The sequence below is a fragment of the Bombina bombina genome, chromosome 4, assembly GCF_027579735.1.
Source record: "Bombina bombina isolate aBomBom1 chromosome 4, aBomBom1.pri, whole genome shotgun sequence".
In the NCBI taxonomy this organism is placed as follows: Eukaryota; Metazoa; Chordata; class Amphibia; order Anura; family Bombinatoridae; genus Bombina; species Bombina bombina.
Window position 1 is genome coordinate 515,899,535 of NC_069502.1, and position 27,732 is coordinate 515,927,266.

The 27,732-nt window shown below is 38.7% G+C and overlaps 1 protein-coding gene across 1 annotated transcript in view; it reads left to right on the forward strand.

Annotated features, from left to right (window-relative positions):
• The window catches only part of OGFRL1 (opioid growth factor receptor like 1), a 264,291-nt gene that overhangs the window by 152,592 nt on the left and 83,967 nt on the right, over positions 1 to 27,732 (forward strand). Inside the window, exon 8 of the mRNA XM_053711987.1 lies at positions 12,360 to 12,441. Coding sequence (XP_053567962.1) covers positions 12,360 to 12,441 — 82 coding nt within the window. The remainder of the gene's footprint in view (positions 1 to 12,359; positions 12,442 to 27,732) is intronic.

Genomic DNA, 27,732 nt, shown 5'->3' on the forward strand with positions numbered 1-27,732 from the left:
ATTTAAACTAAACTACCAATATCCCTTAAAAAGGGCCTTTTGTAGGGCATTGCCTAAGTTAAACAGCTCTTTTACATGAAATAAATACTTTGTCCCCCCCAACAGTAAAACCTCCCACCCACCAAACCCCCCAAAATAAAATAAACCTAACAATAAAAAACCCTAATCTACCCATTGACCCTAAAGGGGTGTATGTATGGGCATTGCCCTTAAAAGTGCATTCAGCTCTAAGGAAAAAAAACAAACAAATCCTAAATCTAACCTCCAAATAGGTACTCACCGTTCCTGAAGTCCAGCGGAGTCTTCTTCCAAGCGGCGGTATCTTCTATCGCGGCAACCTCTTCTATCTTCATCCAGGACCAAGCTGGCGTGGAGCAAAGGTGACTACAAGACAGAATACTGGTGACCGCGGAGCCATTGAGCGTGGAGATCCTCTTCGTACGACTACCGCCGCACCTTGAGGATTGAATTCAAGGTACCGTTTAAATATGGGGTACCTTGCTTTCCTATTGGCTGACATTTTAAAATCAGCCAATAGGATTAGAGCTATCCAAATCCTATTGGCTGATTTGCCAATTTTATTTTTTGTAATTTTAGATTAATTTAAACTAGGTTTTTTATATTTTTAAAGTAATGTTAGGTTTTTATTTTATCTTAATATTTAATTGTCGGTAATTGGGGTTAATTTAGGGGGTGTTAGGTTAGGGGGCTTAGTAATTAAATTAGTTATTTGCTTTGTGGGGGATTGGTGGTTTAAGAGTTAATAGCTTATTAGGTTAATTGCGATGTGGGGGTTGGCGGTTTAGGGGTTAATAGTGTAATTAGGTTTAATGCGTTGTGGGGGATGGCGGATTAAGGATTAATAGATTTATTAGGTAGATTTGCGTTGTGGGGGAATTGCGGATTAGGGGTTAATCACTTAGTTATATTGCGATGTGGGGGTTGGCAGATTAGGGATTAATATATTTAAATAGTTATTGCGGTTGAGAGGTAGATATTGCACATGCGTTAGGTGTTAGTTTTTATTTTCAGGGAGTTATGGGAGTTGCAGTGCTCACATATTCAGCGCAAGGCTTGCTGCGCCTGCCTATGTGTGGCGAGGTGAAAATGGAGAAAAACTTCTCAATTTTTGCTGCGTAAGTCCTTGCGCTGAATATGTGATACCGATTTTCAACGCGGTTCTATATTAGCTTATTGGAGTAAAATTAGCAGGCGAAATATACGTATACATATTTATATGCGGCACCATATATGTGATAGCAAATCCGACTAAAAACCGGTGTCATCGGCTTTTGCGGGCGACGCCGCATATGTAATCTTGCCCGTAGTGTTCAGATAGAGTATAAGTACATCAAATAATATATAGTTTTAAAGAATTTATGATCATGGTGTTAGTACACTTAAAACATTCCATTTAAAAACATATGAATAAAAATAGAATTAAATTGTTTAACAGAACTTATTAAGAACAAGAACAAAGGTAAACAAAATATATTTGCACTGCAGATGCAACTTTGTATTAAAAGGCAATACCCAATAATGCACTCCAAAAGAATTACCATCACCTCTTACAATATTTGAATAAATCCTAACCTCTACGTTTTTTTAAAGATATTTACGTGTCTTACATCTTGCATATTCTTCAATAGTTTAACTGATAAACAACTCTACAGAAAGTCCTATAAATGGAGGGGGCTTAACCTGGTCCCAAATAGGATTCCCAATAAAATAACATTTATTTATACATCCAGGTTGCCAGAACTAAAGTAATAATATCTTTTCAGTAGTAAGGATTTTTGTACCCTATCCTACCAGTATTCATGAGTTGGAATGATATTAGTTTTTAATTTTACAACTGCAAATTATCATCAAATTTGTCATCTCGGCCATAGATATATAATTTCACTCACATTCACCATGACAGCACATGAAGTAGGACATAATAATAGACGATGGGGATAATGTTAGTGATTTATTTGTAGATAGGCTGAAGCCTGAACATTTTCAATGTGTCTACTTCCATCTCTCATATAGTAATGTAAATATAAATTAAGAGTAAAGAAAACCAAATGAGGACCTTTAACTATGTTATCGCAATTGGGTGCTGCCCTCCTACTATCGACTCAAATTAAGAAAAAAGAGAAAGAAAGAGGTGAAAAAAGAGAAATAGAAACAGAAAAAAGGGAAAAATGGCAGAAGAAAAGAATGAGAACGATAAATAAAAAGGAAATAGATGTTAAGGAGCATAATCTTCTACTACAGTTGAAACGTATTTTAATTATTAATGATTAAAATCTAATTATATGTATGACAAAATATATATATATATTCAGGCCAGTAGGGATTATTGAAGATAAATTTGAAAAACTGACTGCACACATGAGATTCTGAGATTTCAGATTAAATGTACGCCAGCCACAGCACACTAATACAAACATTCATACTCTAAAGTACTAGGTTGGTCACAGAGTCACATCCCCCAAGTATTCCCAGGCCGATATGCTGGAACCTCGGCCAAGGTTTTTCAAATGAGCTACCTATTCTCTTCTTAATTGGAAGATTTATTAGAGCCTTAGTGATTGTTAGATCTCATTCAGTCCATAGTGATTTCTTTTAACTGCACAGGTATCCTCCCCTTTCTTGTTATTAAACTCCTTTATCACTGAAGTTGCATTAGCCTTCCATTACGCTATTAAGGTGCCAAACACTTGAAAATGGTGTAATCTTTAAAGATCCCATTGAGCTCAAGGTTACATCTTTCTTGAGGTTTTTTATTAGTAGTTAACTATTCTTTTCATCCTTCAGTGGTTGCCACTTATGTAACCAGAAATAGTAATAGCAATAGAACCGGGTCAGCTGATAATACCTCTAAGGGGTAGATTTATCAAAGCCATTCTCCTTTAGTTCCGTCCAAATTAGCGCATACAAACTGATCGTCATATTCATCAAAGCACTCTGCGCCTATAATTGCTTAAATCTGAAAGAAACTTCTTCGCACTCTGCTTGCATTCGCCTAGGTGCACAGGCGCGCTCCCGAGTGCTACAATATACATTATTAATAGGCGTAATTTAACAGCCCGACCTACAAATATGCCCAGTTTCTTATTTATCATTGCTTTGCGCCGATAGGGAACTGAAATTTCGGCTTCAATTGCGTGTTGTACATTTTACCATACAGACTAAGGCGAACACCATTATAATATGCTTTTACAGCTTGTGATGCAGTACTTTCTTCTTTTAACTAATTTTTCAAAGGCTCAGCGCCAAGAAGAGACTTATTGCCAGAAATTTGCGCTTTCACAGGCACATATGGGTTTCAACATTTTTATATATATATATATCGATATATTGATATATTTATTTTTGTGATCTTAAATTATCAACATATGACAAAAAACAGCACAGAAACATTATGTTATATAAATATAAGCTAAATAGTTAACTACAAAACTCTTTTTTAATAATCAAAACATGGCGGCGTAAATATTTATAGGGGTGTACTGTGATAAATAGGGAGTAAATAGGGAGTAAATGCTTTTTACGACAGGCGAAATTTATCATTATTACGCCCCAGCTCGCCTGCACAAAGTTATGTCTATTTTTTTTATAAATTCAGGCGCACATGTGCGCTTCTCCGGAGGTGAGCTGGGGCTCTGTTACAGGCGCAGCACATACAGAGTTCATCTAGCCTTTGATAAATCTAGCCCTTATTAGTAAAAGCTAATTACTTTTAATTTTAAAGGTAAAATTGTGTTTGGTTCAAACTTGATGATGATTTCATTGTGAAAATAAGGAGAAAGTGCTATTTTTTCCTGCAGGAAAGAAGCAAAACCTCATCTGTTGCCTTCCTTTGAGTTTTGAGGATCTTGCATTTCTCTGCTACACTCATTCTACTTAAGAATGGCAGGAGTTTTATTTATCCTTATTTAATAGTTTCCAAAAATGAAAGTGAATTTAACCCAGTTCTGCACCTCATAGCTTTCACAAACAATTATCTTCAGTATAGTTACAGCTCCCTGGTGTCCCGCAAAATCTTTGCTGCCCTACTTTCCGTTGCCATAGTTGCAGGGCATGTGTGTATTCTGTCTTGTAATGGTTGAGTTCAACAGGTTTATGCTTGCCTACACAACTTGAAGGGCCTCCAAAATCATCAATAGGGTTCTCTGTTCTCCACTTCCAGGATTACCTTCTTGAACTCATCTCAAATGATAGTTGCACTCTATCCTCCCTAATTCAGACTCATCTTTACAGCTCATCAAGAAGACAGAGCTTTAGTACACCTTTTCATGGTGACTATTAGGTTCCTAGACACCAATAGAAACCATATAGTTCAACCACTTTGACATGCCCCCTGTATTCTCATTAAAACACTGTGCCTGCTTGGAAAGCTGTGGCAGATTTTGTCAGTGATTACTTAAAGGGCCACTAAACCCAAAATCTTTCTTTCATGATTCAGATAGAGAATACAAATTTAAACAACATTACAATTTACTTCTATTATTTATTTTGCTTCATTTTTTAGATATCCTTAGTTGAAGATAAAGCAATGCACATGGGTGAGCCAATCACACAAGGCTTCTATGTGAAGCAACCAATCAGCAGCTACTGAGCATATCTAGATATGCTTTTCAGCAAAGAATATCAAGAGAATAAAACAAATTAGATAATAGAAGTAAATTAGAAAGATGTTTAAAATTGCATTCTCTTTCTAAATCATGAAAGAAAAAATTTGGGTTTCATGTCCCTTTACTGCAATGTTTGAATGCTGGTGCTCTGGTGCATAGGGTACTAAAACTATGTAGCTTAGTAGCTAGTTGTTTTTACTAAAAAAAAACTTCTTTTTTTTTCTTACAGAAGGATATTGCAAAAATACTTCTATTCTAAAATGAAATTCTCATGTGAACTTTCAAGTTTGGACCAATATGCCGCTTCAAGTATTTGACCAGATTTATCTGTCATTCTAAGCCAAGAGAATTCCTTAGGAGCTCAGTCTTGTACAAATGCAACTCAGCATCCCCATCCCTATGATGAACTTAAAAACTGTTTTATCATTTTGTCCTAATCCTTCTAATGACATTGCCACATACCAAAGATATGTATGATCAGAGCCCAAATACTTTTCTTTCCCATTGGTTTCTTTCAGCTATGTTTCTTTCATACCAGCAATGGGAATGATTCAATGCACCATGTTACTACACACTCGTTTAGTTTCAAAATTGTGTGCAGCTCATTGAGCAAATGTGTAGAACAACAACATACAATTGTACTGCTTCAACATTTCCCTTTGCAGCAGTGGCCTTTGCAAGCATGTTTACCACTCTTTTGCTTTATGTTTTCCTGCTTATTTTTTAATAATTATGATCAGATTTATTTTCATGTCAAAAAGCCCTCTTATTTGATGTCAAGCGAACAATATGATGGTGCTTTTGTTCTTTCAGTCTGATTGTCTCCTTTTCCTCCTTCCTTCTGCCTTCTGGAATAAATAGATCTTATGTTAAGTACTAAACATACATTTCCATAGCACTGGGTGAGGCAAAAGCTGCATTCATCCATAATGGCACAGGATGTCTACACATTAGATACACAAAGTGTTACTTCCTGAATTATTTTTAATCACATTTGCCTAGATTACGAGTTTTGCGCTAAGCAGGGTATGAAACTAACACCGAAAAAGTTATTTCACTCTACATAGCGCTGCCATTACGAGTTACTGAAAAGCCTCCTTGTGCGTGCAATATGGTGGCGTTAAGCTCCATACCGCACAAAATCCAAGGGCTGATTTGACGTGCTCATGCACGCTTTCCCCCATAGACATCAATGGGGAGAGAGTGTTAGAAATAAAACTAAAACCTGAAGTGCGGAATGAAAAATCTCTGTAACACAGCCCCATTGATGTCTATGCGGAAAAAAAGTTAAGTTTAAACCTAACACCCTAACATAAACCCCTAGTCTAAACACCCCTAATCCGCTGCCCCTGACATCGCTGACACCTAAATTAAGTTATTAACCCCTAATCCGCCGCTCCCGACATCACGACACCTAAATAAAGTTATTAACCCTAATCTGCCGCTCCCGACATCACGACACCTAAATAAAGTTATTAACCGTTAATCTGCCGCTCCCCAACATCGCCAACACTAATAAAAGCTATTAACCCCTAATCCGCCGCTCCCCAACATCACCGGCACTAAATAAAATGATTAACCCCTAAACCTCTGGCCTCCCATATCGCCGCTACTAAATAAACCTATTAACTCCTAAACCTCTGGCCCCCCACATCGCCACTACTAAATAAATCTATTAACCCCTAAATCTCTGGCCCCCCACATCGTTGCTACTAAATAAACCTATTAACCCCTAAACCTCTGAACGGCAGCCGGAACATAACTGATGGGCATTAATTACCCGGGTCATTTCATATTCATCACAAGACACATCCTCTGTATCAGAGGCATCCGTGTCACGTACATCAAATCCTCCATAATCTTGGGATTACAAAAAGATAAAACTAACTGGCACCCTTTGACATCCCCATTGGCTGGGGCACTCACCACCTCCTGTGAACCTGAGAACCCACGACCTAGAATCTCTCAGTTGCACACAGCACAAGGTGCACCGTGCCAGTCACAAAAAGGGCGTGCAATCTTGAGAGATTGCGTCATTAACAGAAGGTTGTTAACCGTCGGTAAAGGCCGTGAGCCTAAGTATAGCTACACTTTGCAGATAGAACCATATAACAAACATGATTAAAGTTCCCCCTGTTCAATAACCCCACTCAGGAGATATTAACCCATAATTCCTCATTTAAGATAAAAGGAGTCCCACTGGGACCCTACTTTGTTTCTTCAACAATACATTCTCATATTGAAATAAAATGAAACGATCGTACCAGAATCTATGCCGTGGAACAGGAACACAGCCCTTCAAGTGTGACAGATAGTAGCCTCGCTCCTGACATGGACTTGAGTGAAGAAAGGTAGGCAGCTGATTACCAAGGAGCTGTTAATATGAGTCGGGATGGGTTCGCAGGAAAACTCTCCCCTAGCAAGTGTCCCTAGGGCCTTCACTTCTTCACCGGAGAGTGGCTTGTTTCCGCCGGCGGTTACGGCACGGTTCCACGTGGCCATTTCTATGGCCAGGGTCTTCAGCAGATCCTGTGAGGGATGATTTTGCCTTCCGTTATAGGCTGGCTCGTCTGCGGGTTCTTTTAAGACATGTTTTGGCAATGTTAGAGGATCCCAGTCCTAGTGGGCCGAAGGATTTGAGGCTTTAGAAGCTGGATGGAAAAATGGATATGACGTTTGGGATGAAGCCAATCTCTTTAGCGTCTCCGTTTTATTTTTGTTTCTTTATGTTTTCAATTCCAGTTCTGAGCTTGGGTGAATGGGACTTCTAATTGGCTGGTCCTGTTGAAGTTTTCATTCACCTTGGGCGTTCACCCGATGGCTGCTGTCTTCATTTTAATTTTTGATCTGTATGGATGTGTTTAATTTGTTTTGCTTAAGCTCATGTCTGTTAGATTTTCGTTTTATGAACGTTCTTCTCTAGAACAGATACTTGCGACTAGTGGTCGGGTGGGCACTCCCTTGGAAGTTGTACACTTGTTGAATATTAGAATTATGTTTTCTAGTTCATTTATCGTTCCTTTGGGACAAATGTTCTGGACCTTGAACAGTTCCAAGGTGTCCTTATGCCAGGCTGGTACTGGTCGGGCACTTTTTTCAGCTGTTACCAGGGTTCATGTCACATTTGTGGTGCTGAGACTGTCTCTTGGCCTATTCTATGGACTCTGGGCTCAGATCCTACCGAAGTGTGAGGCCTGTTGTTTATATGCAACTCTTCCGGATGGAGGGTTGTGTGTGCCAATCGAAGCTTGGTTGGTTTGGGCTACTCGCCTGGGTTATGGATCTGCTTTCTTGCAGATGGCATCATGGTTCTTCTGGTCCCGGGGACTCAGAACCGTTATTTTCATTCTTTGTAAGTTGGGAGATGTGGGTGACCTTTGTGGTCTGGTGTGCCGTGTGATTAACGTTTGTGTTTTCACTAAAAGTTCTTCCGGACGCTGACTCTTTAGCCTTTTGCGCATTTTCTTGCGGTGGTGGTGGCTTTGGGTGGATTGTCTGTCTGGTCTGATTGCACAGGCATGTTTGTCTTCCTCTATTCCTAGTTGTATTACTCTTAGAGGTGGTGTGCAGGGGTTCCCTGCCTTCTGTGGAGGGCTACAGCTCTAGCGTTTGCCTGTTCAAGGTAGTTTCTTTGGAAACTAGTTCCTTCAGGATCTCTGACTGTTGTCTATTCCATTTTAATACCCTGGTCGGACTACGTTCTTCAATGTTGGGTGTATTGTGTCCTTCCTGTAATGCTAGCCTTGGGGCTTGTCAGTAAAAGAGTCGAGGTCGGGGACAGATGGCCGCCGGGGGGCAGTTGTCCATTTTTCCTCGATGCTCCCTTGGGGGTTTCATGAGTGGTTCCTTACATTAATCTCTGGGCTTGCAAGCAGGGCCCTGGGTTATCATTTTCCTTCGGGTATTGATGTTACCCTGCCTGTGTGTGTATCACGTATTGCCGCTTGCCTGCTAGGTTTTTATTTGCGATCCATTTGCACTGGGTGCTGAATCTCAGACTGTTCAGGAGTCCTTTGTGACTCTTGGGTTTGAGGCTGTTCTAGATTGTCAAGTCTATGGACTTTAGAGGTGTGCTCCTCATTGGAGGAGGCAGTTTAGGGTCCTTCTGAAAATTGGATCTTTCAATCAACCATTGTCGAGGACCCTGGCCTTGGTCCATGTCTCTCCATGGATGGATGTGGACAGTTCGGTTTCACACTTGATAGCCCCTCTCATAGGGGCTGGGGCTCTGTGAGAGATGCCTATCTGACTGTAGCTTAGGATTTCTGTCTTTCTGACGGGTCTCTACTGGTCTTCTGGTGCATTTACGATGTTCCTGTGGACTTCAGGTGTTTTCAACTGGGTTGCCGATGTGGCCGAGGGGTCTTGCCTCGATGGTAGGGTGTTGTTCCGTTGTTTTCATTTCCTTCTCTTCCAGAGTTGGGTTTGGGTTCTCCGGGTTTGGGGTTACCTTAGTATTTGGGGAGTCCTGGGGGCCTTTAGTCTTGCCTTGCAGGTTTTTTTCGCTTCCTGCGTTTCAGGATCCTGGAAGGGGAGCTGCAAGAGCCTTTTGGGGACATCTTCCCTTGGGAAGTGTGCCTTTTTTCCCACGACTGTGTGTAGGGGGTCTCGTACCTGAGCACAATGTTTATCCTGACTCACAGTAGCATGCCGTTTGTAGCAGCTGTCTAACCAGGGACTTTGTTCCTCGTTGGTCCTCCTTTCTTTTCCAGTAGTCTGGGACTCTTGTCTTCGGTCTTTTGACTAGCTTTTGGGCTGGGACCGTTATCCTGGAGAGAAGGCAGGGTTGACCGTTTTCTGGCTGTTGGTCTTCTCCTTTGAGAGAGGATTTTGGATGTCCTCCTCTTTTTCTACTGGTGTCTGGTGCCGGAGGGGGCGCTCCTTGGAACCGCTATTTGGAGGACTGTAAGCCCTTGGAGGTTTGCAGTTGGAACCATCTACAACTATTTGCTCTGTGATGGTGTAACCAGTTACAGCTAATTGCTTTTGTCTGGATGCTAACAAGCTGTGAAGCTCCTTTTGAAAGTTTGAGTTAGCAATAGGGTCAGCCTTTCTTTTGGAGACTGGTCTTTGTGACTTCCTGTTTAGGCAATTTGAGTTTCTCTTGGAGAGCTTTTTTCTAACTTCTGGAATAGTTATCCTGCTTTCTTCTGTCTCTGCCTATCTAGCCTCCAGTTCTAGATATGTTATGGGGCATCGGGGGTCTCATGATTTTCCTGGAGTACCTTAGGGTATGGTATGGGATTAAGGACATGAGAGGTTCCTCAAGTCCTTTTTGGTAAATGTTTCCCTGTGTATTGATCCTTCTTCTTCGGTCCTTGTGTTCTAGGGAACTTGTCTCCCTGGGCGTTGACTTTGTAAAACAACCATCGGTTGTTCTCTAGGTGTGGAGTGGGAAAAGTTGCTTTGGATTTTCCTGGACTCTGTTTCCCTTTTGGGGGGCAGATGCAGTCCTTATCTTTGTCCGGGTAACTTCTTTGGAGTTGTGACCCATGGGGTGGATGCCTCGGAGGTTGTTTTGGGACTCTAGGTCTGAGTGGTCTCTAGTTCGGCTTTGCTGGTGGGGTAACTGATGTGCAGTTGCCTGGGCTCGGGTTTTCTTCAGTGTCATTTATACTTAAATGTTTGGTGTTGAGTAATTTAGGCTGTGGTGCCTTTTGAAGGGGCCGCATTTTGTACCCACCCGTTGTTTGCATTCAGTGTCCTCTAGCTTGGGTATTGTATTCCCAAAAGTAATGAATGCAGTTGTGGACTCTTTCCTTTTAAAAAGAAAAACATAAATTATGCTTACCTGATAATTTCATTTTCTTCTGAAGGGAAGAGTCCACAGCTCCCGCCCGTGTTTCAATATCTATGAGACGGCTGTAATTTTTTGTTCTTCTGGCACCTTTTTTCACCCTGATATTTCTCCTACTGTTCCTTGTTTTCTTGGCAGAATGACTGGGGGATGAGGGAAGTGGGGGAGGTATTTAAGCCTTTGGCTGGGGTGTCTTTGCCTCCTCCTTTTTTTCCAGGTTCTGAATTCCCAAAAGTAATGAATGCAGCTGTGGACTCTTCCCTTCAGAGGAAAATTAAATTATCAGGTAAGCATAATTTATGTTTTACAAGTGCCCATCCCTAATCTAGGGCTTAATAGGTTTAGTTTAGTAGTTACAATGTGGAGGGCTGGAGGTTTTAGGGGTTAATACTTTATTATAGTGTTGGCGATGTGGGGGCTGCGGTTTAGGGTTTAATAGGTTTATTTAGGTGTCGGCGATGTGGGTGGGCGGCAGATTAAGGGTTAATAACTTTATTTAATAGTTGTGATGTGGGTGGGCAGATTAGGGGTTAATAGGTTTAATATAGTGTTTGTGATGCGAGAGGGTGGCGGTTCAGGGGTTAATAGGTAGTTTATGGGTGTTACCACTTTATTTATGAGTTTTGTGAAACATTTTTTGTTGCACAAAATCCATAACTACTGCTCTCAGATGGCGGTATGGATTGTGTCGGTATAGGGTGTAAAGCAAGCTTTTTAGCCTGAACGCACAACCTGTAATACCGGCACTATGAAAATCCCGATTTTTTTGACTGCGGAATGGACATTGCGTTACAGGCTAAAATGCTTGCGATATAGCTATACCGTCACGACTCGTAATATGCGTTCCTGGCCATTCCAGCGTAATCACCAATTTTTCAGCGTTAAAAACTGTACCATACCGTAACGCTAAACTCGTAATCTAGGTGTCTGTGCTTTACTATGCCAATGGTTCTTAATATTGTTTTCAGTACCACATATCAAAAAATAGTGTTTTATAAAAATGTCAGAGGACATTTTTTGTAAAACATTGAAAATAAGTGCAACATTTAATCTTCTGTGCTTATCCCAACTAACATACTTTTCTTCAATAACAGAAATACTTAAATTGCAAAATAATCTGAAGTTTGAAAAAAGTGAGAAAACAGTTATTTGTCAATTATCTCACTAAGCTAAGCGACTTAAAGGGACATAATACTCATATGCTAAATCACTTGAACGTGATGCAGCATGACTGTAAAAATCTGACAGGAAAATATTCCCTGAACATCTCTATGTAAAAAAGGAAGAAATTTTACCTCACAATGTCCTCAGCTCCCTGGAGTAAGTGCTGTGTAAAAAGTTATCTTTCAGTTACTGCACAGCTGCAGGTAAAAGAAAGAAAGAAATGAACAGCAGCCAATCAGCATCAGCAGTGCTGAGGTCTCATGAGATCACTTTTACTGTGATCTCATGAGATTTCATAGTAAATATCCTAAAACTGAATATGGAAATAACAAATCCCGGGACAAGCATAATAAATGTCTGCTTAAAGTCCTTTAATGGGGTGTGAATACTTAGGACATTTTGAGGTAAAATATATTTCTCTATTACATAGAGATGTTCAGGTGATATTTTCTAGTCAGCTTTCCACAGCTATGCTTCATTACTTTCAAGTGTTTCAACATTTGAGTATCATGTCCCGTTAATAAAATGGTGCTGCATTTAATAAAACACTAAAAACAGGAACAGATACATTTTGACAGTTGACATTATTACTAGCAGTATATTGGTAGGTTATTTTAATAGACTTGCTGTTTTTAGATCATGCCATTGTCCACATGTAATTAAAATCTTTTTAAGTTAAAACTGTTACACGTATTTAATGACTAATATTTAAAAAAAATCATACTCCTAAAAATATATTCAGAGTTTTTTTTTTTTATTTCTTTTGTTTTCAGCAGAACATTAAGGATCTTCGCTATCAAAACGACTTGTGCAATCTCAGATTTTATATGAACAAGATTCCTTTTAAACCTGATGGTATGGTTAGAATTGTTGCATTCTGTATTTATAATATAATCTATACACTTTCTGTATTATTTAATAATTTCAGAACTTTGAGCACTGTTTAAGCTGTATTAATTGTGAAATGTTATGACGTCCTTTTCTGTTGTTATAGAAACGTAGAAGTGACTAGATTTTTGTAAAATCAGCGTAATATGCTCCATAGTGTAAGTTTGGGAAGACTCAAATACATATTCCATGCAACTCACTGTGAAACACTCCCATCAATAAGGCTTCTATATGGAACCAAAATACATTTGATTGCTGCCCCCTCCTTAAACAGTATAGATGCAAAAGATACAAAATATAGTGCTAGATGGAAAAAACACTTAAATGTAACAACAAGAACTGATACTCTCCTTTTAGATAAGACCGCAGCCTTCCCACAGTCTCTCCTCTGTGACTGTTTAAAACAAATGGAAAATGGCAGATAGATGGCGCTGGTCTGTACAGTGATATTTCTCTATGTAACAAAGAGAAAAAAGGGCTTGATGTGTGTGTAAAATCCAATTGATATAAGTGCAGTATACTCACTCCATAAGAAGAGGGAGTTCAGCTGCGGTGTGATGTGTTTCCAGAGTAGTATAATTCCTCAGGATAAAAGTGTGGTTTCAGAATCTCTCCAGAACCTGTTATTAGGTCTACAAGCAAATGAAGACTCAAAATGACCAGAGATGTTCAATAAATCAAGAAAAAACAAAGTAGTAACTTACTCCATAAATAGGAGAATCCGGCTTGTCTCAGCAAAGAAGGGTATCAGCAGTCTTCCAACTTTGGTAAAAAGATATTTATTTAAGCTCAACGCGTTTCAACTTTAACAAGTCTTTTTCAAGAGCAATATAAAATCAATAAAAGCAAATAACTGTGTATGATTGCAGTGTTCACAAGCCGGTATATATACAGAGATGATGCTATCCAGTTTCCTGTAGGAGACAGGAAGTTGGATTTACAATGTACAATGCATTTAAAAACAAAAATAAAGAATATGGATTGGTGGCAGACTAATTGTAAAGTTAAGTTATTGTTGGAATTTCAAATGCCGATATTATCTTAATAAATTTGTAATTAAAATACACAGTCTGGCATCAATGCGATTTTTATCCAATCAGAAAGGGTATCTAAACGTTAACCAATCAGGAGTAGTGCGAGATTTAGTCCTCAAACAGGTAGTATGTGGTGTATGAGTTCCTTTTCAGGTCCGATTGGGGTCATGTGAGTCAAGCATCCAATCCATGAGAAGTTGTTTAATAAACGAAGACGGACAATCTGTGTAGAGTTTGCACAGCTTTTCAGTATGCAAGAGAGTTGTTGATAGGTCCATATTTGTAAGGGGAGGCTCTTTTAACATTTGCTTATTGTGTCCTTAATATCGGAGTTAAATACATTTAAATTGTCTAGAAAAAAGCGGAAAAGACATGAGCAGTATTTGTTCTTTCTCATACATATAAGATATGCTATAATATAAAATATCAAGATAGGTTTCATCGATCTACATTGTATTGGATTCATTACGTTCATAAAGGAACAACATTTATAGTAGAACAACATATCTTTCTATGGCATTTGTATTCTCGCTGCAGTAACAATAAAGATGATTCAAATCCCTGTTTAATATTCTTGATCAAAGTATGTCATTTGTATAAAACTATGGAATAAAAATTTTTGATGTTTGTGTGTCATGAACCTATAGTTTGAAAGACGGATCAAGAAATTACTTCATTAATAATTAGGGTTTGTTGTTGAAAACCTATTTACTTATGTTCCAATTAAAGATGGTAAAAAATATAAAATAATAACAAAAAATAATAATGAAGAGTGCCCTTTAGTTGAATAAAAACTTAAAAATGTGTATATAATTTGTATCACAGATGTATATTTATAAACTGTGAGCTGTGGTGCCCACTCTATCTACCTTCAAAGATGTGACTTAATGTGAATACTTCAAATTTTTAATTTTTTAATTTTTTATTTTTTTATTTTTTTATAACAGTGATGTTTGTAACAATGTATATTTTCTATAAGTGTTCTTATGAGGATACATAGTAATAACTTTATGTATCCATAGTTTAAAGTTATGTATGAGTGTAAAAATATAAAAGTGTTCTATTCCTAATATAGACACTAAGTGAAAAATATATATAGCAAGTGCAGAATATATGCTAAATATTAATGTGTTGAATGTTAATTTAGAGAACTTGAAAATGTGACAACCTAAAATTAAGTGAATAGGGAAATTTTTTAGAAATATTATTGGATAAATGCCGCTATTCTAATGTCTTTATTTAAACCCCAATTACAGGGAGTGCAGAATTATAAGGCAAATGAGTATTTTGACCACATCATCCTCTTTATGCATGTTGTCTTACTCCAAGCTGTATAGGCTGGAAAGCCTACTACCAATTAAGCATATTAGGTGATGTGCATCTCTGTAATGAGAGAGGGTGTGGTCTAATGATATCAACACCCTATATCAGGTGTGCATAATTATTAGGCAACTTCCTTTTCTTTGGCAAAATGGGTCAAAAGAAGGACTTGCCAGGCTCAGAAAAGTCAAAAATAGTGAGATATCTTGCAGAGGGATGCAGCACTCTTAAAATTGCAAAGCTTCTGAAGCGTGATCATCGAACAATCAAGCGTTTCATTCAAAATAGTCAAAAGGGTCGCAAGAAGCGTGTGGAAAAACCAAGGCACAAAATAACTACCCATGAACTGAGAAAAGTCAAGCGTGCAGCTGCCAAGATGCCACTTGCCACCAGTTTGGCCATATTTCAGAGCTGCAACATCACTGGAGTGCCCAAAAGCACAAGGTGTGCAATACTCAGAGACATGGCCAAGGTAAGAAAGGCTGAAAGACGACCACCACTGAACAAGACACACAAGCTGAAACGTCAAGACTGGGCCAAGAAATATCTCAAGACTGATTTTTCTAAGGTTTTATGGACTGATGAAATGAGAGTGAGTCTTGATGGGCCAGATGGATGGGCCCGTGGCTGGATTGGTAAAGGGCAGAGAGCTCCAGTCCGACTCAGACGCCAGCAAGGTGGAGATGGAGTACTGGTTTGGGCTGGTATCATCAAAGATGAGCTTGTGGGGCCTTTTCGGGTTGAGGATGGAGTCAAGCTCAACTCCCAGTCCTACTGCCAGTTTCTGGAAGACACCTTCTTCAAGCAGTGGTACAGGAAGAAGTCTGCATCCTTCAAGAAAAACATGATTTTCATGCAGGACAATGCTCCATCACACGCGTCCAAGTACTCCACAGCATGGTTGGCAAGAAAGGGTATAAAAGAAGAAAATCTAAAGACATGGCCTCCTTGTTCACCTTATCTGAACCCCATTGAGAACCTGTGGTCCATCATCAAATGTGAGATTTACAAGGAGGAAAAACAGTACACCTCTCTGAACAGTGTCTGGGAGGCTGTGGTTGCTGCTGCACACAATGTTGATGGTGAACAGATCAAAACACTGACAGAATCCATGGATGGCAGGCTTTTGAGTGTCCTTGCAAAGAAAGGTGGCTATATTGGTCACTGATTTGTTTTTGTTTTGTTTTTGAATGTCAGAAATGTATATTTGTGAATGTTGAGATGTTATATTGGTTTCACTGGTAAAAATAAATAATTGAAATGGGTATATATTTGTTTTTTGTTAAGTTGCCTAATAATTATGCACAGTAATAGTCACTTGCACACACAGATATCCCCCTAAAATAGCTATAACTAAAAACAAACTAAAAACTACTTCCAAAACTATTCAGCTTTGATATTAATGAGTTTTTTGGGTTCATTGAGAACATGGTTGTTGTTCAATAATAAAATTAATCCTCAAAAATACAACTTGCCTAATAATTCTGCACTCCCTGTATTATATGTTCTCATGGTGTGGATCCACCATAGTTCTCTTTTGTCTAATTGTTTCTCTATTGTGCCTCCTCTCCAATGTGTAGACACCTTCTCTATTCCTAACCAAAGGAAATGCTCTTTATTGAAAACTGGACAAGAATTACAGTGTATGGGTACTCCATGGTTGTAATGTTTTTTTTTTCTATTTTGTTCAGATGTTCTAAAATCCGTGTTTTTAAAAATCGGGAGGTTTGTCCCAAATATTGAATTTTACAATTGCATTGTAAAAGATAAATAACATTGGTGGTTTTGCATGTAATAAAATTTTTGATTATAAATGATTTTCCTGTTACTGTAGAGGTGAAGGTTTTGTGAACTCTTTTCGTGTAATTACAGCCTTTTCAACGGCCACACGTATAAAAACCCTGCATTTTTGAAATAGACACCGGAATGGGGGGTGTCATTCCCTTTATTAATGAGGAAGCTAGTTGTTGTTTTAAATTGTGGCCTTTTCTAAAAGTAATCTGTGGTTTATTGGGTATGATTTTATCCAGAATTTCATCACTTTGAAGAACATGCCAATGTTTATTTATAATGTTTTTAATCTGATGTTGACCTGAATTAAAAGTGTTAATAAATCGGGGAAAAGTGCTTTCTTGTGTGGATTTGTTCCTATGTCCTGTCAAGGTGGTCTCTCTATCTCGATCTCTAATAAGTTGTCTATCTGATTCTAATTGGTCCCTTTTATACCCTTTTTGTAAAAATCTGTTTTTAAGTAGATTAGATTGCTCATCGTAATCCTTTAATGTGTTGCAATTACGCCTGATGCGTTGAAACTGACCTTTTGGAATGGCTTTGAGCCATGTGGGATGATGCTGGCTATCGTGTCGGATATAAGTATTGGTGTCACATTTTTTAAAGAAGGTTTTAGTGTGGATATCCCCATCTTTTACTGAGATTGATAAATCTAGGAAAGTAGCCTCTGTTTTATGTATTTCTGGGGTGAGTATGATATTCATGTTATTATCATTTAAAAGGGCAATAAAAACCTGTAAAGATTGTGAATCTCCCTTCCAAATACATAGTACATCATCTATGTACCGACGCCAGGACACCTGGCTCGCCCCAGGCACCATACTGGACCAAACATAAATGTGTTCAAAGTGGTCCATGTATATATTGGCGTAGCTTGGGGCGAACCTGGTGCCCATGGCGGTACCGCATGTTTGTAAAAAATATTTATTGTCAAACCAAAAAAAATTATGACTCAACATGAATTCTATAGCTGTGATAATGAATTCTAAAAGTGTTTGTGTGAGGTTGGGGTCTTGTTTTAATTTCCATTCAATGGCTGCAATACCTTTTTGATGGTCAATTATGGAGTATAAGGAAGTAACGTCTAAAGTGATCCAATAGTAGTCTGTTTCCCATTTTATATTATTGATTACACTCAAGACATGTGTGGTGTCTTTTAAATACGATTGTGAATTTTGTGCATAGGGTTGGAGTAAAAAAATCAATAAAAGAGGATAAATTGGCTGTTAATGAGTCAATACCACTAATGATAGGGCATCCTGGGGGATGTGTGGAATTTTTATGTAATTTAGGCAATAGATAAAAAATATGTGTTTTAGAATCCTTTTTAAGTAGGAAGTCAAATTCATTTTCAGATATGATCTTCTTATCTAGAGCCTGAGTTAACACTTCCTGTAGCTCTTTGCAAAAGACCTTTTTAGGGGAATAGTCCAAAATTTTATATGTTTTTTTATCTGATAATATGTTGTATGCTTCCTGTAAATAAAATTCTTTATCCATTACAACTCTCCTCCGCCCTTGTCAGCTTCTTTAATGACAATGTCTTCCCTTTTGTTAAGTGATTTTAAAATTTCTGTTTCTATCTTAGTTAAATTATGGAACCTTGGCTGTTCTTTTATGTTTTCTATATCTTTGAGAATGAGTTTGCCAAATACATCTATGCTAGATCCCTTGCAATGGCTTGGATAAAATTTAGATGGGTTTTTGAATTTCGATCTAGGTTCTGGTGGATTGTAACTGATAGTATCTTTTTTTGCAAAAAATCTCTGATAAATCTTTGAGCATCAATGAACAATTGAAAGGTGTTTACCCTTGAGTGGGAATAAATTTGAGGCCTTTAGCTAAAATTTGTTTTTCTTGTTTTGAAATTATTTTAGTTGATATATTATATACCCCTATTCCATCTGTCTCCTTCGTCTGTGTCTTTCTCCTGCCTCCTCTACCTCCCCTGGATGTTCTGGTGTTCGCTCCCTTTTATTTTGATTGGATCTGTCTGTCTGTTGTGCATAAACAGCCCAAACAACTATTATGCACAAACAGCCCAAACAACTATTATGCACAAACAGCCCAAACAACTATTATGCACAACAGACAGACAGATCCATTGATGCTCAAAGATTTATCAGAAATTTAACAGTGAACGATTTTTTGCAAAAAAAGATACTATCAGTTACAATCCACCAGAACCTAGATCGAAATTCAAAAACTCATCTAAATTTTATCCAAGCCATTGCAAGGGATCTAGCATAGATGTATTTGGCAAACTCATTCTCAAAGATATAGAAAACATAAAAGAACAGCCAAGGTTCCATAATTTAACTAAGATAGAAACAGAAATTTTAAAATCACTTAACAAAAGGGAAGACATTCTCATTAAAGAAGCCGACAAGGGCAGAGGAGTAGTCGTAATGGATAAAGAATTTTATTTACAGGAAGCATACAACATATTATCAGATAAAAAAAACATATAAAATTTTGGACAATTCCCCTAAAAAGGTCTTTTGCAAAGAACTACAGGAAGTGTTAACTCAGGCTCTAGATAAGAAGATCATATCTGAAAATGAATTTGACTTCCTACTTAAAAAGGATTCTAAAACACCTATTTTTTATCTATTGCCTAAATTACATAAAAATTCCACACATCCCCTAGGATGCCCTATCATTAGTGGTATTGACTCATTAACAGCCAATTTATCCTCTTTTATTGATTTTTTACTTCAACCCTATGCACAAAATTCACAATCGTATTTAAAAGACACCACACATGTCTTGAGTGTAATCAATAATATAAAATGGGAAACAGACTACTATTGGGTCACTTTAGACGTTACTTCCTTATACTCCATAATTGACCATCAAAAAGGTATTGCAGCCATTGAATGGAAATTAAAACAAGACCCCGACCTCACACAAACACTTTTAGAATTCATTATCACAGCTATAGAATTCATGTTGAGTCATAATTTTTTTTGGTTTGACAATAAATATTTTTTACAAACATGCGGTACCCGCCATGGGCACCAAGTTCACCCCAAGCTACGCCTATATATACATGGACCACTTTGAACACCTTTATGTTTGGTCCAGTATGGTGCCTGGGGCGAGCCTGGTGTCCTGGGCGTTGGTACATAGATGATGTACTATGTATTTGGAAGGGAGATTCACAATCTTTACAGGTTTTTATTTGCCCTTTTAAATGATAATAACATGAATATCATACTCACCCCAGAAATACATAAAACAGAGGCTACTTTCCTAGATTTATCAATCTCAGTAAAAGATGGGGATATCCAAACTAAAACCTTCTTTAAAAAATGTGACACCAATATTTATATCCGACACCGATAGCCAGCATCATCCCACATGTCTCAAAGCCATTCCAAAAGGTCAGTTTCAACGCATCAGGCGTAATTGCAACACATTAAAGGATTACGATGAGCAATCTATTCTACTTAAAAACAGATTTTTACAAAAAGGGTATAAAAGGGACCAATTAGAATCAGATAGACAACTTATTAGAGATCGAGATAGAGAGACCACCTTGATGGGACATAGGAACAAATCCACACAAGAAAGCACTTTTCCCCGATTTATTACCACTTTCAATTCAGGTCACCATCAGATTAAAAACATTATAAATAAACATTGGCATGTTCTTCAAAGTGATGAAATTCTGGATAAAATCATACCCAATAAACCACAGATTACTTTTAGAAAAGGCCACAATTTAAAACAACAACTAGCTCCCTCATTAATAAAGGGAATGACACCCCCCATTCCGGTGTCTATTTCAAACCTGCATGGTTTTTATACGTGTGGCCGTTGCAAAGGCTGTAATTACACGAAAGAGTTCACAAAACCTTCACCTCTACAGTAACAGGAAAATCGTTTATAATCAAAAATTTTATTACATGCAAAACCACCAATGTTATTTATCTTTTACAATGCAATTGTAAAATTCAATATTTTGGACAAGCCTCCCGATTTTTAAAAACACGGATTTTAGAACATCTGAATAAAATAGAAAAAAAACATGACAACCATGGAGTACCCATACACTGTAATTCTTGTCCAGTTTTCAATAAAGAGCATTTCCTTTGGTTAGGAATAGAGAAGGTGTCTACACATTGGAGAGGAGGCACAATAGAGAAACAATTAGACAAAAGAGAACTATGGTGGATCCACACCATGAGAACATATAATAATTGGGGTTTAAATAAAGACATTAGAATAGCGGCATTTATCCAATAATATTTCTAAAGAATTTCCCTATTCACTTAATTTTAGGTTGTCACATTTTCAAGTTCTCTAAATTAACATTCAACACATTAATATTTAGCATATATTCTGCACTTGCTATATATATTTTTCACTTAGTGTCTATATTAGGAATAGAACACTTTTATATTTTTACACTCATACATAACTTTAAACTATGGATACATAAAGTTATTACTATGTATCCTCATAAGAACACTTATAGAAAATATACATTGTTACAAACATCACTGTTATAAAAAAAAAAAAAAAAAAAAAAAATTTGAAGTATTCACATTAAGTCACATCTTTGAAGGTAGATAGAGTGGGCACCACAGCTCACAGTTTATAAATATACATCTGTGATACAAATTATATACACATTTTTAAGTTTTTATTCAACTAAAGGGCACTCTTCATTATTATTTTTTATTATTATTTTATATTTTTTACCATCTTTAATTGGAACATAAGAAAAGAGGTTTTCAACAACAAACCCTAATTATTAATGAAGTAATTTCTTGATCCGTCTTTCAAACTATAGGTTCATGACACACAAACATCAAAATTTTTTATTCCATAAATAGTTTTATACAAATGACATACTTTGATCAAGAATATTAAACAGGGATTTGAATCATCTTTATTGTTACTGCAGCGAGAATACAAATGCCATAGAAAGATATGTTGTTCTACTATAAATGTTGTTCCTTTATGAACGTAATGAATCCAATACAATGTAGATCGATGAAACCTATCTTGATATTTTATATTATAGCATATCTTATATGTATGAGAAAGAACAAATACTGCTCATGTCTTTTCCGCTTTTTTCTAGACAATTTAAATGTATTTAACTCCGATATTAAGGACACAATAAGCAAATGTTTAAAAGAGCCTCCCCTTACAAATATGGACCTATCAACAACTCTCTTGCATACTGAAAAGCTGTGCAAACTCTACACAGATTGGCCGTCTTCGTTTTATTACACAACTTCGCATGGATTGGATGCTTGACTCACATGACCCCAATCGGACCTGAAAAGGAACTCATACACCACATACTACCTGTTTGAGGACTAAATCTCGCACTACTCCTGATTGGTTAACGTTTAGATACCCTTTCTGATTGGTTAAAAATCGGATTGATGCCAGACTATGTATTTTAACTACAAATTTATTAAGATAATATCGGCATTTGAAATTCCAACAATAACTTAACTTTACAATTAGTCTGCCACCAATCCATATTCTTTATTTTTGTTTTTAAATGCATTGTACATTGTAAATCCAACTTCCTGTCTCCTACAAAAAACTGGATAGCATCATCTCTGTATATATACCGGCTTTGTGAACACAGCAATCATACACAGTTATTTGCTTTTATTGATTTTATATTGCTCTTGAAAAAGACTTGTTAAAGTTGAAACGCGTTGAGCTTAAATAAATATCTTTTTACCAAAGTTGGAAGACTGCTGATACCCTTCTTTGCTGAGACAAGCCGGATTCTCCTATTTATGGAGTAAGTTACTACTTTGTTTTTTCTTGATTTATTGAACATTTCTGGTCATTTTGAGTCTTCATTTGCTTGCAGACCTAATAACAGTTTCTGGAGAGATTCTGAAACCACACTTTTATCCCGGGGAATTATACTACTCTGGAGACACATCACACCGCAGCTGAACTCCCTCTTCTTATGGAGTGAGTATACTGCACTTATATCAATTGTATTTCTTCTGTTATGTGTGATCAGTCCACGGGTCATCATTACTTCTGGGATATAACTCCTCCCCAACAGGAAATGCAAGAGGATTCACCCAGCAGAGCTGCATATAGCTCCTCCCCTCTACGTCACTCCCAGTCATTCTCTTGCACCCAACGACTAGATAGGATGTGTGAGAGGACTATGGTGATTATACTTAGTTTTTATAACTTCAATCAAAAGTTTGTTATTTTACAATAGCACCGGAGCGTGTTATTGCCTCTCTGGCAGAGTTTGAAGAAGAATCTACCAGAGTTTTTACTATGATTTTAACCGGAGTAGTTAAGATCATATTGCTGTTTCTCGGCCATCTGAGGGAGGTAAAAGCTTCAGATCAGGGGACAGCGGGCAGATGAATCTGCATTGAGGTATGTAGCAGTTTTTATTTTCTGAATGGAATTGATGAGAAAATCCTGCCATACCGTTATAATGACATGTATGTATACTCTACACTTCAGTATTCTGGGGATGGTATTTCACTGGAATTACTCTGTTAAAAGTACATTAAACCTTTTAATAGGTATTTATTATGTTAAACGTTTTTGCTGGAATGTAGAATCGTTTGCATTTTCTGAGGTACTGAGTGAATAAATGTTTGGGCATTATTTTTCCACTTGGCAGTTGCTTGTTTTAATTGTGACAGTTTCGTTTCTCTCTCACTGCTGTGTGTGAGGGGGAGGGGCCGTTTTTGGCGCTCTTTGCTACGCATCAAAAATTTCCAGTCAGTTACTCTTGTATTTACTGCATGATCCGGTTCATCTCTAACAGAACTCAGGGGTCTTCAAACTTCTTTGGAGGGAGGTAGATTCTCTCAGCAGAGCTGTGAGACTTATATATTGACTGTGATTAAAAACGTTACTCTGTAATTTTTATGCTTCAAATTTAATTATTGTTACTTTACTAATGGGAACAAACCTTTGCTAAAAGTTGTGTTGTTTTTAAGGATTGATGCTATAACTGTTTTTTTCAGTTCATTATTTCAACTGTCATTTAATCGTTTAGTGCTTCTTTGAGGCACAGTACGTTTTTGTTAAATAAGATTGTAACCAAGTTGCAAGTTTATTGCTAGTGTGTTAAACATGTCTGATTCAGAGGAAGATACCTGTGTCATTTGTTCCAATGCCAAGGTGGAGCCCAATAGAAATTTATGTACTAACTGTATTGATGCTACTTTAAATAAAAGCCAATCTGTACAAATTGAACAAATTTCACCAAACAGCGAGGGGAGAGTTATGCCGACTAACTCGCCTCACGTGTCAGTACCTGCATCTCCCGCCCGGGAGGTGCGTGATATTGTGGCGCCTAGTACATCTGGGCGGCCATTACAGATAACATTACAAGATATGGCTACTGTTATGACCGAAGTTTTGGCTAAATTACCAGAACTAAGAGGCAAGCGTGATCACTCTGGGGTGAGAACAGAGTGCGCTGATAATACTAGGGCCATGTCTGATACTGCGTCACAGCTTGCAGAGCATGAGGACGGAGAGCTTCATTCTGTGGGTGACGGTTCTGATCCAAACAGATTGGATTCAGATATTTCAAATTTTAAATTTAAATTGGAGAACCTCCGTGTATTACTAGGGGAGGTTTTAGCGGCTCTTAATGATTGTAACACTGTTGCAATACCAGAGAAATTGTGTAGGTTGGATAAATACTTTGCGGTCTACAGGGCGAGTACTGACGTTTTTCCTATACCTAAGAGACTAACTGAAATTGTTACTAAGGATTGGGATAGACCCGGTGTGCCGTTCTCACCCCCCTCCAATATTTAGAAAGATGTTTCCAATAGACGCCACCACACGGGACTTATGGCAAACGGTCCCTAAGGTGGAGGGAGCAGTTTCTACTTTAGCTAAGCGTACCACTATCCCGGTGGAGGATAGCTGTGCTTTTTCAGATCCAATGGATAAAAAATTAGAGGGTTACCTTAAGAAAATGTTTGTTCAACAAGGTTTTATATTGCAACCCCTTGCATGCATCGCGCCGATTACGGCTGCGGCAGCATTTTGGATTGAGTCTCTGGAAGAGAACCTTAGTTCAGCTACGCTGGACGACATTACGGACAGGCTTAGAGTCCTTAAACTAGCTAATTCATTCATTTCGGAGGCCGTAGTACATTTAACCAAACTTACGGCTAAGAACTCAGGATTCGCCATTCAGGCACGTAGGGCGCTGTGGCTAAAATCCTGGTCAGCTGATGTAACTTCTAAGTCCAAATTACTTAATATACCTTTCAAGGGGCAAACTTTATTTGGGCCCGGTTTGAAAGAAATTATCGCTGACATTACAGGAGGTAAGGGCCACGCCCTGCCTCAAGACAAAGCCAAAGCTAAGGCTAGACAGTCTAATTTTCGTCCCTTTCGGAATTTCAAAGCAGGAGCAGCACCAACTTCCACTGCACCAAAAACAGGAAGGAGCTGTTGCTCGTTACAGACAAGGCTGGAAACCTAACCAGTCCTGGAACAAGGGCAAGCAGGCCAGGAAACCTGCTGCTGCCCCAAAGACAGCATGAACCGAGGGCCCCCGATCCGGGACCGGATCTAGTGGGGGGCAGACTCTCTCTCTTCGCCCAGGCTTGGGCAAGAGATGTTCAGGATCCCTGGGCGCTAGAGATCATATCTCAGGGATACCTTCTAGACTTCAAATTCTCTCCCCCAAGAGGGAGATTTCATCTGTCAAGGTTGTCAACAAACCAGATAAAGAAAGAAGCGTTTCTACGCTGTGTACAAGATCTGTTATTAATGGGAGTGATCCATCCGGTTCCGCGGTCGGAACAAGGACAAGGGTTTTACTCAAACCTGTTTGTGGTTCCCAAAAAAGAGGGAACTTTCAGGCCAATCTTGGATTTAAAGATCCTAAACAAATTCCTAAGAGTTCCATCGTTCAAAATGGAAACTATTCGGACAATCTTACCCATGATCCAAAAGGGTCAGTACATGACCACAGTGGATTTAAAGGATGCTTACCTTCACATACCGATTCACAAAGATCATTACCGGTATCTAAGGTTTGCCTTCTTAGACAGGCATTACCAGTTTGTAGCTCTTCCATTCGGATTGGCTACGGCTCCAAGAATCTTCACAAAGGTTCTGGGTGCCCTTCTGGCGGTACTAAGACCGCGAGGAATTTCGGTAGCTCCGTACCTAGACGACATTCTGATACAAGCTTCAAGCTTTCAAACTGCCAAGTCTCATACAGAGTTAGTTCTGGCATTTCTAAGGTCGCATGGATGGAAAAGTGAACGAAAAGAAGAGTTCTCTCTTTCCTCTCACAAGAGTTCCATTCTTGGGGACTCTTATAGATTCTGTAGAAATGAAGATTTATCTGACAGAAGACAGATTAACAAAGCTTCTAAATGCATGCCGTGTCCTTCATTCCATTCAACTCCCGTCAGTAGCTCAATGCATGGAGGTGATCGGCTTTAATGGTAGCAGCAATGGACATAGTACCCTTTGCACGTCTACACCTCAGACCGCTGCAATTGTGCATGCTGAGTCAGTGGAATGGGGATTACTCAGACTTGTCCCCTACTCTGAATCTGGATCAAGAGACCAGAAACTCTCTTCTATGGTGGCTTTTCCTCGGCCACATCTGTCCAGGGGGATGCCATTCAGCAGGCCGGACTGGACAATTGTAACAACAGACGCCAGCCTACTAGGTTGGGGCGCTGTCTGGAATTCTCTGAAGGCTCAGGGACAATGGAGTCAGGAGGAAAGTCTCCTGCCAATAAACATTCTGGAATTGAGAGCAGTTCTCAATGCCCTTCTGGCTTGGCCCCAGTTAAAAACTCGGGGGTTCATCAGGTTTCAGTCGGACAACATCACGACTGTAGCTTACATCAACCATCAGGGAGGGACAAGAAGCTCCCTAGCAATGATGGAAGTATCAAAGATAATTCGCTGGGCAGAGTCTCACTCTTGCCACCTGTCAGCAATCCACATCCCGGGAGTGGAGAACTGGGGAGGCGGATTTCTTGAGTCGCCAGACCTTTCATCCGGGGGAGTGGGAACTTCATCCGGAGGTCTTTGCCCAAATACTTCGACGTTGGGGCAAACCAGAGATAGATCTCATGGCGTCTCGCCAGAACGCCAAACTTCCTCGCTACGGGTCCAGATCCAGGGATCCGGGAGCGGTTCTGATAGATGCTTTGACAGCACCTTGGAACTTCGGGATGGCTTATGTGTTTCCACCCTTCCCCGCTGCTTCCTCGATTGATTGCAAAAATCAAACAGGAGAGAGCATCAGTGATTCTAATAGCGCCTGCATGGCCACGCAGGACTTGGTATGCAGATCTAGTGGACATGTCATCCTGTCCGCCTTGGTCTCTACCTCTAAGACAGGACCTTCTGATACAGGGTCCATTCAAACATCAAAATCTAACTTCTCTGAAGCTGACTGCTTGGAAATTGAACGCTTGATTTTATCAAAACGTGGGTTTTCTGAGTCGGTTATTGATACCCTGATACAGGCTAGGAAGCCTTTTACCAGAAGGATTTACCATAAGATATGGCGTAAATACCTATACTGGTGCGAATCCAAAGGTTACTCCTGGAGTAAGGTTAGGATTCCTAGGATATTGTCCTTCTACAAGAAGGTTTAGAAAAGGGTTTATCGGCTAGCTCATTAAAGGGACAGATCTCAGCTCTGTCCATCTTGTTACACAGGCGTCTGTCAGAAAATCCAGACGTCCAGGCCTTTTGTCAGGCTTTAGCTAGGATCAAGCCTGTGTTTAAAACTGTTGCTCCGCCATGGAGTTTAAACCTTGTTCTTAACGTTCTACAAGGAGTTCCGTTTGAACCCCTTCATTCCATTGATATAAAGTTGTTATCTTGGAAAGTGTTATTTTTAATGGCTATTTCTTCGGCTCGGAGAGTCTCTGAGTTATCAGCTTTACATTGTGATTCTCCTTATTTGATTTTTCATTCAGATAAGGTAGTTCTGCGTACAAAACCTGGGTTCTTACCTAAGGTAGTCACTAACAGGAACATCAATCAAGAGATCGTGGTGCCTTCCCTGTGCCCGAATCCTTCTTCAAAGAAGGAACGTCTTCTACACAATCTGGATGTAGTTCGTGCCCTCAAGTTCTACTTG